This window comes from Tenebrio molitor, chromosome 3 (assembly GCF_963966145.1).
Source record: "Tenebrio molitor chromosome 3, icTenMoli1.1, whole genome shotgun sequence".
Taxonomy (NCBI): domain Eukaryota; kingdom Metazoa; phylum Arthropoda; class Insecta; order Coleoptera; family Tenebrionidae; genus Tenebrio; species Tenebrio molitor.
Window position 1 is genome coordinate 18,874,251 of NC_091048.1, and position 14,703 is coordinate 18,888,953.

The window sequence follows — 14,703 nt, forward strand, 5'->3', positions numbered from 1 at the left end:
CATACAGACAAGAAGTACAAATCTACAACTTTTTAAATTTAAACATGTTCGTGACGTTTCACCTTTTTGAAATGAGGTAAATCAGTGATCACTTCAGTACAGTGATTGATTAGCTGCAGAGTTAATACATTGTTGATGCACTTGTCATAACTTTTGTGATGACGTTGTGGTAATGATGTTTGTTAATTTCATGAATTCCTCTCAAATAGGAAACTGTAAGTGTGTACTGCAAATAATAAGCTTTTTAAGTGTGTTTATTCTTTTGCACTGTTTTCGTTTTTGTTTTATGTGTGCACACTAATTTGTACTAATTTAATGTTTGGTTATTATTGTAAAAATATCGTTATAAACTAATCGCATATTTGTGAAGGTGTACGTGTGAGCATTTTGTGTCTTATTTTTTTAGAAACGAAACAGGCCAAGCAAACGGGGGACTCACAGCCTACGATACTGTGGCAGTGTAATTTGTAAAGAAGACGAGAGACGACAACCTCAGTTACATTTAACGATCATATCTCGTAGTTAAATTGATTTTTGACATTAGCAAATACTTTACGCGGAGATTTGATCATTAAATTCCCTCCACATCACGGTATTTGTACAAAATATTCACACCAACCTTGGAGACTGAAACTTTTTTTTCGATTTCCATGACTTTTTAGGCATAGCACAAAAAATTGGCTTTTTCGACATTTTCCGTGAATATTTAGTGTGGATACCTCCCCCTTCTGTGTATTTTTTTTTTACCAAATATTTATTTTAGTTGCTTTATTCGGGGCCACAAGTGCCGCCAAAACGAATACGTACACATTTTGCCAAGGGTTTTTTGATATAAAAGATTTAATTTTTTGGTTCGCTCGTTGTACAGTGGCTCAATGTGTCATGTGATATTTTGAGGTTTGTGAATATTTTTTATTTAATGACATTTGGTCGATTGATTTTACATGCAGTCTACAGTGGTGCCAAAAATTTAAATCACTTTAATTGAATTCTACTGTAGACGATTTTTTTTCGTCGTTCGTATATAAGTAGTTAGCTTTGTTTATTATTTCGCTTCTTTAAGTTGTTTTGTTTCATGTTTTCGGATAGGTTTAGTGAAAGGTTGGCGATATGGTTTCGTTATTTTTATTGTGCTGTAAAGTGTTGAAGGTTGTGCATCGCCAGCTTGTAATTACATAAACGCTACGTGTAAGAAATGAATTAGCTTTCCCCTTTCGAGTGTTTCGTGGACAATCTAAATTTTTCAGATCGTAAGAATTATTTTTCATACATTTTTCCCAGTGACCATCGAATTTATTAAAAGTAGATTGTCAACGAGTTCACTTCTTTTATAATAATAATAATAATAATACCTAAATTAGGGACAAAATTTATCTAATTGTTTTAGCCGCTAGTTTTATGAAAATATATCAGTGTTTCTATCTTTAATGCATGCATGTCAAACATATAAATGTAGATGTATAAAAATACAGTTTTGAAATTATTTAGGTAACTCAAAATATTATACAAAGCGATACAAACAATTTTATTCACCTAATACTCAGCTTCAGATTGCTAGTAGTGTTAAAAATATCAGTAGTTTAGATGTTTATCCAATATAATTATGGCATTTTAGACGAGATTTCCTTTCAGTAACCACTTATTCTGATGTATTTTACCAATAATGCAATACTTACTTAAAGTCAGTGTTTGTATTTTTTCCTTTTATTTTCAAAACTGTTCAAGTTCCTAATGTAGCAATCAGTCTTGGTAAAATATACGCAGATCGGCAAACAATATTGTAGATTATTTGTCATTTAATATTCGTAATACTAGTCAATTTTTTTTCTCTTATTGATATCTTGGTACACGTATATCAAATCCTCTGTAAAATCTCATATGAAATGACAAGTAATATTCTTTTTTTTTGTGATGATAATGGTTTGAAATGCCGTTATAAGTGTATATCTTAAGTGTGCTATATATCCAGTTGATAGTTGTAGCGTAATACTCTTAATATTTAATGATAATCATTTGTCTGCAATATTTTTGAATGATACTTTACTAACCGTGTGTTTTTGTATAAATTGGTTTTCATGATATGCATACTACGTATATAGGTTTGTAAATCTTACGTAATATTATACATTATTTAACAATTTTGCCATTATGACGTTCTAATTTAAGTGCTTGTATACCAAAGTACGTTTTTTGGTTAAATATACAAAATAACAAAACAGAATCTTCACATTTATTGTATATTCTTCCTGCATGAACATATCTTGGTTCTAACCATTCCATTAATTAATTAAATAGCAGTTGAGTTTCCTTTCTCACAACCTATTTCCTGTTTGTATTTTGACGGGATTTCTAAGTAATTCAGCGTACGGCAGTCCACTTTACCGAATCCAGTGCCGCGCCGTACTAGCCTGGCGTTTAATAAACTCCGCACAACTGTGTTCCAGCACACCCCCAAAAAAAATTAAAGATAACACATTTTTATCTCAGAATAGAGTAAAAACCTTCTGATAGAACAACCTTTATTATTTTTGCAAACAAATATTAATGACCTGTTGCTATAGAGCCGAAAGTGAGATGATGCGATAATTTTTGTGCGAAGTAAATTTAAAACTTGTAAGTATATATTTCACACTTGTGTACCACTGTTTAAGACTGTATTTGAATAATACGTTTGTATAACTATGTATTTGTAGGAGCTATGATGCGGGTGCGAGAGAGATAACTCTCGCAGAGAGAGACAGAACACAAAAATAATAATAATGCTGATACTAATCAAATTATCAATCAATATAACACATCAGACTTGATGCAGCGTCAGGATGTCGTAATTTGGTAATTGTCAGTAAATAAAATAATTGGGTGAACATTACGTTAACAATGGTGTCATGACGGCTTGTGTTGTGGATCGAGGTGATCGTGGTCGGTACATCTATCACAGGCTTACCTCCTGTAAAATAATAAAATGGGGTGGTGAGTAACCAGTTCGCTGAAAGTGTTGTGCGAGCACAACCAATACATATTTACAATAATAAATCACACACATCTCAAATATGGTACCATCACAACGTCAACGTCAACTCTTAATATCTTTGGTGATTATCAATTATCATCACATATTCATTGAGCTCTAGTACTTTAAGTTATTATCAATTATTATTAACTCATTGAGCTTTGTCCAGGGTTGTTAGGAAAAGGAAAAGAGTAGGGTTCACTCAGAACCCCCAGGACTCTAACAGTCCACTGCACAACTGTAATCAAACGAGGCGCCCTGATAACACTCAGCGACCCTCAATCAATTGTGATCACCAAAAACAGATGAGCGGCCCTGATGGACCTCAGCGGCACACTCGATCTGCCACACTGGCAGCATCCCCGGTCTCTGCCAGTGCATCACAATCAATTTCACCCCGCTAGCAGCTCCACGGTCTCTGCTAGCGTACAGTTGCCGGAACAAAGGAAATTTGGACAGTCTAATTAATTAGCTCGACATGTCGGGGCTCAATCATCATATCAAAATTAGCAATTGCATCAAACTGTTATGACTCTGATCAAATCAACAACATAATCACCCTCAATGGTGAAAACAATATCATCTCAATTAATTATAACTCACGAGCAGTCCTGATCCCTGTCAGCGACTCTCAACTCATTATTAATCACGAGCGGTCCTGATCTCAGTCAGCGACCCTCAATTAATTAGCAATCACGAGCAGCCCTGATCTCAGTCAGCGACTCTCAATACTCTCAATTAATTATTATAAATCATTCAAAGACTCACCATGCTAATTGTCTTTAATTATGGCCATGATCATCATCAATATTAATTATTAGAATAGGTAAACTCACCACATCACCAACAGAAACAGGTTACTCAGTGATGCACTCACCTTGTGTAAATTAACTACACCTTTCACAAACTCACTTTCGCATAAACTTTAATAAGATATTCTAATTGGATTCTTTGCTCTACACTCTGTCACAGTTCGTCTTCAACTGACCTAGTCCGCCCTTTAAATACCCTAATAATCAGCATCCAACAATCACGAAATGGGTCTCATGGTCTGACGCTGACAGATTTGTGACGGTCTGGCATCTCGCACTATTGGGGTGTGCGAGAGGGTTGTAAATAATGTCTCGGTACTGTTTTGTTTGTCTTGAACTATTTATCGAAATTCCTGAAGGTCCAAAACAAGTCTATAAATCCATCTAACTTTTGGACGTGACTTAGACATATGCAAAAGACGAAAACAGGAAAAAAAAAATGTGTTTAATATTTCGTTGTCCTACATATTTTTCTAAATTTTCCGCAATAAAGGAAGATCGCTGGGAAGTCAAAATATCTTTAAATTTAGAAAAAGATCTTTCCACATCGCAACTTGTTACTGGAGCAAACATAAAAATAATAAGGAACAAGGTTGGAATATTTTAACAACGTTACATCGTCCGTAAAAGAGTTCGAAGTTATTTGTTTTGTAAAATCCGGATTTTTAGCTATCACGACATCAATTTTTTGTATAAAATCTATTTTGTAAAGGCCAGGTTATATTTTTAAGTTGTACTAATAAAGCTTCAAACTTGTCGATACAAGTTGACTGCTTTAAATTTTGGGTTTCCAAACAGAGACAATATAATGAACAGTGGTAATCTGTGGATAATGAATGAAATACAAAATTTTTCATTTATTTGTCAAAATGACAAATTTATTTCAATCAAAAATCGTAACGACGAAAGTAAACAAGACATTTTTTTTTTTTGTTTTTTATTATCGCTGTGATATCCATGCAACTACGGACTTTACGCGTTTTCATTGGATCATTCATGATCACGTGATACATAAATAATATTGTCATATATAATATACCAAGGGACAGATATATTGCCGGAAATTTTTTCGAGCAGTCCTGACAGACGAGTGTCTGTCGCAAGAAAATTACACGAGGGCTTCAGCCCGAGGGTAATTTTGAGCGACAAACACGAGTGTTGGACTGCAAGAAAAAATTTCTGGCGATATATATCTGTCCCGAGGTATATTCGGAAGAGAATCGCCCGAAAAAATTTTTCCCTAGGGCAATTATATCGGAAATTTTCCCTAGGGAAAATTTCCGCTTAATTAAATTGTGATTGGTTGCTATTCAAATAATTCGGAGTTGTGATTTGTCAATATAAATCATGTGACATTTGAGGGCGATTCTCAAAGTAATAAAGCAATCAGGACTTTTTTTTTTTCTTACGATTTCACCCACAGGACAATGTCGATTTTGACTATACAAAAGTTGGTATTTAAATTAGAATAATAGCTGAGTAAATCGACATTTAACATCTACTAACAAAGTGGTAGCATATTTATGGTAGGATTTTAAAATGACGGAAATCATAAAACAGTGGTAAAGTTTGATTTGCAAGGGTCTCCAATACCATACAAATCCAGGACTGTACCGCCAGTTATGATTTATAGCTGGTTGTTTGCGGTAAGCAACCATTGTCAATCAGGAATTATGACCCATCGAGGGTCGTCGTCACATTTTGCTACCAAAAATTATTATGTCAATTAATTTGAAAACAATGACTTCTTCATAATTTTTAATATCAGTGTTAAAGATAGGTACAAACAATTAAATTTGTAGTATGTACAGCGCATGTGCGTTCATATGTGCTGCATCCAAACCCAAGTAATGTAACTCATCTTTACTTAAATAGTTCATTGTAAGCGTTCACTCAATACAGTTGTTCTCGATCTCCTTCTCTGTTTTATTTGCTAACCTCAACAATCAGAAATGAGTTCTCTGTGGTATTTTCAATCCAGGGAGTCGATAAAAAAAATAAGTAATTTTTATTTTTTTATTTTTTAACGTCCTGACGCCATTTGGAGCGTTTGTTTGAAAAAATAAAAAATTCATGTTGTAGTACTTTCAATCTACATAGTTGCCATACTTGGCCACAATCATCCAATATACCGGGACATTTTTTTAACTCTGAACATTGTCCATACTTATTCCCTATGTTCAATTTTAAAAAACGGAGCAATGCATTGTGAGTTGCTATGCAACCAACTATACCGAACACCAGAGATTTTGAAATAATGTCAAAAATTGTTCCGATTGATGGAATTGGTCTATCATGTGTTGCATTGGAAATGTCACGCACATTTCTAATGCTCTGATTGGCATAGAATAACTGCACTATGTGTATTTCTTCTTCAAACAACTTGACCATTTTGTTAAACTGTCAAGTACTTATTTTCGTTACCTTGGTTACGTGATTACATACATGCATTGACCCATGGTAAAAATATATACAACGTGTAACAGAAATAAGTACATTAATTTTAACTGGTAATAAAACTCATCAAGAACAACAACTTTTCTAAACAAATTTTTTTTGTAAACGTTCTTGTTAATGAGTTAAAATTGTTTAAAAATTTTCACGAATTTCGCTACCTGCCACTGGAGACCACGCTACCTGGTCGCTGTGCTTAGAAGGTTTACGTAAACGGCTGAACGGCTCGTTAATTTATGGGGGGGAAAATGTTAAAAAAAATTGCCGATTTTGAAAAAGTGGTACATAGAAAAATTGTTCATCATGACGAGTTCTGTTACCGGTTAAAATTAATGTACTTATTTCTGTTACACGTTGTATTTGTACCATGCATTGACTTGTGTTTTTTAAAACTGAACATAGGGAATAAGTATGGGCTATGTTCAATGTTAAAAAAATGTCCCGGTATAATGTTGCATATAGGAATCAACGCTTTACATGGTGATGTTCCGTCTATTCTATTTCCCACGTCACTGGTATTGTCACAGCGAAGACCAAAACAATAGTGGGCCGTATGATTTCCCATTTGTTAAGCCTTTCATTAGCTAAATAATTGATTAGACAAAGTGAGAGTATATGCCAAGCACTATGTTAGACAGAGACAAAACAATTTAAGGACGTTCTTTAACTTTAATGAAAGGGAAATCATACGGCCCAATGAGTTCGGATTGCGAATTCAGAATATTCAGATAGAACAATAGCGGGCGAACGCATGCCTCGAGTCGACGTTTATGATTATGAATGCGAGATGCGACATGACACCCATGATACGTCGCTTCCACATGATGAATAATAAATTTGTTCAATAACTTGTTTCCTAATCTCATTTTAAAGTAAAAAAATATAAAACGCATATAAGATGAGTAAATTAAATAAATCACCACAAGGATAACAATCAGTAAGGAGCTTGCTTATTACGATTTAAACAAATCTTCTTATCTCAATGAGAATTTAAGGTAGCAAAAATAAAGGAATCCTATACACTCTTTTTAATTTGATATTTATTGTTAACTTAAATATGTATAAATATTTACATAAGTTTCTTGTGTCAAATACAACTGCAACTAAATTTTATTTAAATTATGATCTCAGTGTTACCTAATTCTTCATCTGAGGGCAACACGATCTTAGCAGGATCTATTAAATTAGGATCAACCAATGGCAAGCCTAATTTCTCTCTTCTGTGAAGCTCTATAAAAGCTTCTCTTTGCGACCAATCTTTGAGGTTGTAATCAGGGAAATACATGAGGAAATATCCGCCAACCACTAGACAAAGAGTGACGGAGGCAAACATAATTGAATGCATTGCTGTTCTGTCAGCCTCTTTGGAAGACGTCTCAAAACCATAATACACCCAATTCTTGTATTCAGCCTTCTTTGTTTCAGTTTTGACGGCGTCAGCTACAGCAGTGTCATTGGACTTTTTCGATGTAGACACCAATCTTCTATTTACGGCAGGTAAAATTCTTCGGATTAAAGAACGTTGAAGTACTACAAACGCTGCCATTTTTACGTAAACACGGATACTTTTTTAGGTTATGAACCGTTGTTATGTCACTTCAACTAAGAACTACCAACTACGCAAAGTAAAAAAAAAAAATAAACGAAAAAAATAATATACTGTAAAAATAATTTATTACAAACATAACAATTAACTTGTTTCAAAACAAAGTTTAAATTGGGCTAGTATTGATTAAACGTCAACTTCTAATTGGTTCTAGGTGATGAATTGGCAATGATTCCTTTCCAAACCGTCTTTGTGCTTCTTTAATAAAAGCTTCTTCCATTTGTTGGACTAATTGATCAAAGAAAAATGTTGCGACTTTCGAGTAGAGAGCCGACCTGAATTCAAAATTGATATAAAAGTCTATGATACAAGTTTGTGGGTTGCTTTTCAAGCCAGGGTTGAATCTCCATGTTGTTTCCAAAAAATTAAACAGTCTTCCATCTCTGCAAATTGCTTGAACCAATTCAGGTTCACATAATGACACCACAGAAGTGTAATTCTCCATAATTGGTGGAAAACCCACTTCTAAATTTGCTCGCACCATATTGTGTTCTTCTGATAATATCACAGATTTGGTACAAAAGGGGACAAATTTCTTGTAATTTCTGATGTCAGCTACCACAGTATACATTTGCACATTTGAAAATCTAAAACTGTCAATGAAACTGATGGACCTTTCATTTCAGAAAAACTCACCCGACAAGTTTTCTCGCGAAATATTCTTTCCTCTTTTCTGGTAGCTTGAAAAAATGTAAACATCTTTTAAATAATCGCATTTTGAAAAGTTTGGTTACTGAATAAAAAATATCTCTGAAATTTTAAAATGTTACATTGGTTTGGTCACCCGGGATATGTCATGACTAATGGTTTTCATGATTTTTTCCCTTTGCAACGACGTGTTTTGTATATTACAATTAATATCTGATTAAATTTCGCTTTCTGACATAACACCACTGACATTTTTGCGACTTTTAGTGCTTTTCATTTTTCTGTGTTGTCAGATTATAAATAAAAATGTTAATTGTGTAAACAACTGGATTAATAAATAAAATTTATGAACATAATAGTCCCAAATAGTTATTTGGTTCGTTCCAAAAAACTTAATAATAAGTCCGTTTAAAGGTAATATTGGTCATATTTTGAATTTAGCGCGGTTTCTTAAAATTTATAATTTTGGTACTTCTGCTTTTGACCGGTGTTGTCATGTTAATTCTGTAAAGTACATGGTGTCGTTTTACTTGAAAAAATTGTTTTTTGGCAAGTTTTAAAAAGAAATTATAGTGTAATACTTGATTGTTCACTACTGTGTGTCTAACTTCGTTTTTATATCAAAAATAAAAAATGTCTGGCATAATTGACACTTTGGTGGAAATGGGCTTTAGCAAGCAAAAGGCGTATGAAAAACAATGCAAAATAATGTTGCATGAATCATAACACTATACTGTTACAGTGAGTTAGCAATTTTGAAAACTGGAACTGAAGATATTCAGGTTGCAATGGATTGGTTACTGTCACATGAAGATGACCTGGAGGACCTCCAGAATGAGCAAGCTCAACCTATTCAGGATTCATCAGCAAACCAAACTATTGAGCAACCAGAAGTGAATGATCAAGCCAATGCTGAGGGTCAAATAGTCAGATCTATTAAATGTGAAGATTGTGGGAAATTATTTAAGACTCAGGGAGAAGTAGAATACCATGCTACGAAATCAGGTTTAACATAACATAAGTTTTAATATAACCATAATGAATGTCGCATTTTAGGTCATGGAAATTTCTCGGAATCCACGGAGGAAAAGAAAGCCTTATCAGATGAAGAGAAAAAAGAACAGTTGGCCAAAATTGAGGCAAAACTAAAGCAGAGACGTATGGAACGTGAGGCTAGAGAGAAACAAGAAGCTTTAGAAAAAGAGAAAAGTCGTATAAAATCAGGCAAAGAACTTTTAGAGGCTAAAAAAAAGCATGATGAGATTGAAATGCGTAAATTAGTAGAACAGAGAAAGAGGGAGAAAGAAGAAGAAAGGCTAGCTAGGCAGCGTGTTAGAGAACAAATTGAACAGGATAAGTTAGCTAGAAAAGCTAAGTTTTCTGGGCAGCCACCTGAAGCGCCTATTGTAGAATCACCAATCCAACAACAGCAACCCGTTATCCAAAAATCAGCAGGCAGTTATTCTGAAGTTATGTTGCAAATTCGATTGACCAATGGGTCTTCACTTGTTCAAAAGTTTGGAGCTAAAGAACCACTCTCAGCTGTAAGACTTTATGTGGAAATGAACAGAAAAGATGGGGATGGACCTTTTAATCTGATGACTAACTGCCCTAAGAAAATTTTTGGCCCTGAAGACTATGATGTACCTTTAGAAACTCTAGGTAAGTATTGTTTAAAAAAAAAACAGATGTTCTACCATTTTTATGATTTTTAGGTTTGGGGCCCAGGGCTATACTCATTGTTTCAAAATCGTAATTAAGTGCAAGCCTCTTCAGTAAGAACAATCTGTTTCATTGCTTTTCTGTTTATTATTTGCCCAAATGGCCCTGGCATACACATTCAAATATGCTTTAATGTTGAAATTACAAATTGGGAAGTTTGTTATCAATAACATGTAAGTATCTCTGAGAGTAAAGCTAATTTTATGCTGGTAAATATGGGAGTAAGGATTTTTATTAGCAACATAATACATATATATGCGCCAGTGACAGGATGTAACAGGTACCTTATCTGCTAAATTTTAAATTGTACAATATTATAGACAATTAATAAATTTTTCATATTGTATTTTTGAGGAATGATTATCCTTACATTTTTCAATACATCCATAGATAGAAATATTGGAAGTATACAAAACGATAAAAATTACCTCCTCTAAAAAGATACTCAATATTTCAGACATTTTATTATATTACCAATTCAAAATTTACAAACTATACCCAACATATACATTATTCTGACAGAAAAAATACGGAAACACTACATATATACAAAATATTACATAATTTAATATGAAAGAGAGTGTCATCTACTTTGAGCAAGTATTATCTTTGAAGAACATCACAAAACTGGAATACATTTTTATTTATTTAACGGTGATTGAATTACACAGACTCTTAACTCTACTGAAAAATTACATTAGGAAGATGTTTTATCCTTACAAATGATACCTCAGGAATGCTACGTTCCTGCAAGGGCTTCCACATAAGTATGTATATTACTTTTTTCTACAAATCCCGTTTGAAATATTTGGCTATTTCTCTCCCAAAATATTTGAAACTAATTTATTTCCAATAATAATTTAAATAATAACGGCAATACCCTTAATGGCGAAGTACACCCTGAATGCTGGGTAACTGCTGGGCCCGAGGTGGGAATGGCTAAATCGTTTGAGCTGTTTTTGAATTCACAAGTGACACGTTATTGTTGAACTCGATAAACACAAAAGTTTTTATACATCGCATGACACAATGATGACAATGCTCGACAGTTACCGATAAAACGTAGCTCCTACATGTGGAAAACCCCATACGCTGTACGTAACAGATATTTTTATCTGTTCAGTATCAAACCCTGAAATTCACTATTATTTTTTTTTTTAACATTTGATAATACGAAATAGGACTCTAATATTTGAAATCTTTAACAACATAAAGTCAACAAATGCAACATTAACATTTTTTAGATTCATCCACCAACTTTATATTATTAAAGATGTTTGCTGTGTTTAATTAAAAAGAAGTTAGTAAAAATCCTTTAATGCTTGTTTTTATTTAACCGAGGCGGCGGTTCGTCAATTAAGTTGGCATTAGTAGAATGGTATAATAATGTTTTATATTCTGATGATGCAACTTAGCTCATGAAACAACGCTCTCAATTAAGTAAAACTACTTTCATAACGAGGTTGATCTGCTAATGAAAGTACATGTTAAAGGACATCCTACAAAATTAAACTGATTATTATCGATAAAAAATAAAAATAAAAAAAAAATTTAGAAATCCCTATTAAGTGAAAATTCCTCAACAATATTAGATAGGATTGTCGAGTCTTTGCAGATATGTATGTGCCTCAAAAAATTAAACTAAAAATATTTCCTAAAACCCGTTTACTACGTTACATATTGGGTGATTCAAAATGATTGTGGCCAAGTATGGCAACTATGTACGAAAATTTATGTGACAACTGTGTGGGTAGGGTAGAGTTGATATTTCTTTGACAGTTCATAGTTGCGCAATTTTGAAAACTGTCAAATCAATGTGTAATGATATGAAAAAAATCAAATGCACGCTTATGAAATGTCATACAAATGACAACTCTACCTCATCCAATCAGTTGCCACATAAATTTTCGTACATAGTTGCCATACTTGGCCACAATCATTCTGAATCACCCAATAGCTCACCTGATTACTAAGTGCAAAATATACAGCGTTAACACTGACATTTGTCTATTATTTGACCATTTATATTTCCTAATTACAAATATAGACAGTTTATGCAACATTAAATAAAATTGTCTATTAGAATTGTCCTTTAGTCTGTCGTAAAATACGAATGGAATAAATCATTTAGTAACGTCAGGACAGATTCGTAGATGTAATACTATGGATCTCTACATACATTAAACATTTAACACTTGTGATTATGTTGACAAATTAGGTTTTTCCTTTAAAATTCCAGTCTTCTTGACGTCATGTCATACCGTCTTGTAAGTGTTGCTACAGTCATGTGCCACCATATTTATCATTATTTGTCGTTCACTTACAAGTTAAAATGTTGGCAAAATTTATAGCTACAATGAACAAACACCAATGAAACTTAATTGATTTATGATAGTTTATACAGTGAGTTTTTTTTAAGACTGGCCATAGGGTTTTACATGTTAATTTTTCAACCCCCTGTTAACTTTTGTCCCGATAAAAATATTCAAACCATTTTTGGAACAAAGTTGGAAGATTTTTTAAACTATCGGATAGATTACAATTTAATATCCCAAACCGTCGAAAAAGTTGTGAAAAAAATATTTTTTAGGGCGCCGAAATAGTAGTACGTCGAGCGGCCGCCAGAGTAGCGCCATTGTCGGCTTAACCAGCACCTGACGATTTCCAATTTTGGACGCTTTTGGCGCGCAAAAAATATTTTTTTCACAACTTTTTCGACAGTTTGGGATATTGAATTGTAATCTATCCGATAGTTTAAAAAATCTTCCAACTTTGTTCCAAAAATGGTTTGAATATTTTTATCGGAACAAAAGTTAACAGGGGGTTGAAAAATTAGCCCTATGGCCAGTCTTAAAAAAAACTCACTGTATATGTATTACTTTAATTCCTGCATAAATGATCTATAAAAAATTATTGAACTCTAATTTTTAGACCAGTAAATCTGTTTCAGTGCTCTTTAAAACCACAAAAGTTAAATGGAGGATGCAAACGAAAAATGGATGTGCCTGTTTTTATGTTAATTTTATAGATCTCCCAAAAATATAAATGACGTATATAATTAATTAATGTTTTAAATGAAAATTTCCTACCAATATAAATGAATTCCAATGATAAAGAATTAATACCTTTAATTTTGTTAAATAATCCAATAACTTATAACCATATATTTTTATTTTTTATATTTGTATGTTGCAACCCAAATTTCACAGTGTGAACCACATGAGAAATTTAATTACCCCATACAATTTCAGTAAATTTCTTTCAAAGTAGTAATTCTCGTAATTTTCATTTTCAAGACACCCCCCTATACTTGGTTCACGTTCGTTAAAGTACATATCTTCTATAACATCTGTGAAAGTGTTATTAGGAACTGCTGCATAATACATAACATTTTCCTTTCCATTGCAGTTACTTAAGATGTCCCGATAATGTGTGCCCTCAGGTTTTGTGAGATTGCAATCGATCAAATCTAATGACTTATTAAAACAGATGCGAATTTCGCTAATAAGAGATTGTTTAGATTTGCCATCGATTACACACTCAACTGTAGGATTCTTACCCATCACCGCTTTGACAGTGTCATATATGTCGCTAATATTATATCCTTGCATGTTGGGAATGATGTTGTTCTTTTTAAGCACATTAGCCAAATCGTAGTCCTGATTCCACTGCAGGCCTTGTTTGAAGTAAGCAGTCACACTATTCAATAATGGCAAACTTGACGCGCAAGTTCCATGTTTATTCCATTCATGCTTCCAGAATGAGTTAGGCTTTGTATTGGCTTCTATGTTAGGCCAATCTTCTTGTAACTCTTTCATTATGGGTGTTAACTGATCAGGATCAAAATGCAGTGCAGAATTACAAAAAAAAGGCCCGTTTGCGCCTATCTTTGTGGGCCACACTCCATGAACGGTCCATCTAGAAGCGTCTTCAGGTAGATTGCATGTGTTTTGGGAACTTCTCTCTTTCCATTGTGCACAACCAGTGACAGGCCATCGTTGACTGTAAACTAAATAATCCCAATCTTGAAACGGCGTTGGACTCGGCTTTGGTTTACTTTTGAGGAAACCATTATCGGAAAAACTGGGTAGAACAAACTGACAGGTTTAACCTTATCACAAAAAGCACAGAATACGTACCTTGAGTTGACAATAGTCAAAACTGATATGACAAAATAGACGAACATATTAATTTTGAATGAAAAATCGAATTGTTTTTAATTGTTATTTTGTATCAGATTATTTCCATTTTTCGGAACTTGGACATTCTTTTGTTTTCATTGTTTAATTTGACATATGATTTTTGACGTTTTGCGGTTGCAAAATATTTGTTACGTATGAAATAGTCACTAGATGGAGCTCATGTTCATATTTTTTCATTTTTTTTATTCCGAAAATCTGTGATATAGCAGTTTCCGTTTATTTATGTGTCATCTCATTTCATGTCTAGAT

The 14,703-nt window shown here is 33.4% G+C and overlaps 5 protein-coding genes across 55 annotated transcripts in view; 2 read left to right on the plus strand and 3 right to left on the minus strand.

Moving 5' to 3' along the window:
* Dscam1 (Down syndrome cell adhesion molecule 1) overlaps positions 1–2,221 on the plus strand; it is a 49,338-nt gene extending 47,117 nt beyond the window's left edge. For all 50 annotated transcript variants that reach the window (XM_069043343.1, XM_069043340.1, XM_069043339.1 and 47 more), the window contains one exon: positions 407–2,221. In XM_069043343.1, coding sequence (XP_068899444.1) covers positions 407–464 — 58 coding nt within the window. In that variant the 3' untranslated portion in view covers positions 465–2,221. The remainder of the gene's footprint in view (positions 1–406) is intronic.
* Positions 2,222–7,390: 5,169 nt separating this feature from the next.
* Positions 7,391–7,822, minus strand: NP15.6 (NADH dehydrogenase [ubiquinone] 1 beta subcomplex subunit NP15.6). The gene has a single exon (XM_069042369.1). It carries the CDS (start codon positions 7,820–7,822, stop codon positions 7,391–7,393), a length of 432 nt encoding a protein of 143 aa, XP_068898470.1.
* Positions 7,823–7,933: 111 nt separating this feature from the next.
* Positions 7,934–8,812, minus strand: LOC138127249 (coenzyme Q-binding protein COQ10 homolog A, mitochondrial). Its single transcript, XM_069043168.1, has 2 exons — positions 8,519–8,812; positions 7,934–8,469 (listed from the first exon to the last, which is right to left on the minus strand). Exons 1-2 carry the CDS (start codon positions 8,596–8,598, stop codon positions 8,016–8,018), a joined length of 534 nt encoding a protein of 177 aa, XP_068899269.1. The 5' UTR covers positions 8,599–8,812; the 3' UTR covers positions 7,934–8,015.
* A 178-nt stretch (positions 8,813–8,990) lies between these two features.
* Positions 8,991–13,525, plus strand: LOC138127245 (UBX domain-containing protein 1-like). 2 transcript variants are annotated; one of them, XR_011158160.1, is made up of 5 exons: positions 8,991–9,216; positions 9,273–9,535; positions 9,587–10,192; positions 10,246–10,425; positions 13,203–13,525. XR_011158160.1 is itself a non-coding variant. In XM_069043160.1 (4 exons), exons 1-4 carry the CDS (start codon positions 9,164–9,166, stop codon positions 10,284–10,286), a joined length of 963 nt encoding a protein of 320 aa, XP_068899261.1. In that variant the 5' UTR covers positions 8,991–9,163; the 3' UTR covers positions 10,287–10,598. The 2 variants fall into 2 exon arrangements, 1 of the variants encoding a protein (XP_068899261.1); XM_069043160.1 differs by lacking the exon at positions 13,203–13,525 and having other exon boundaries at positions 10,246–10,598.
* On the minus strand, positions 10,698–14,584 carry RNaseX25 (Ribonuclease X25). The gene is made up of 2 exons (XM_069043161.1): positions 14,392–14,584; positions 10,698–14,335 (listed from the first exon to the last, which is right to left on the minus strand). The coding sequence occupies exons 1-2, from the start codon at positions 14,436–14,438 to the stop codon at positions 13,456–13,458; spliced, it is 927 nt and encodes a 308-aa protein (XP_068899262.1). The 5' UTR covers positions 14,439–14,584; the 3' UTR covers positions 10,698–13,455.
* Positions 14,585–14,703: the final 119 nt, after the last annotated feature.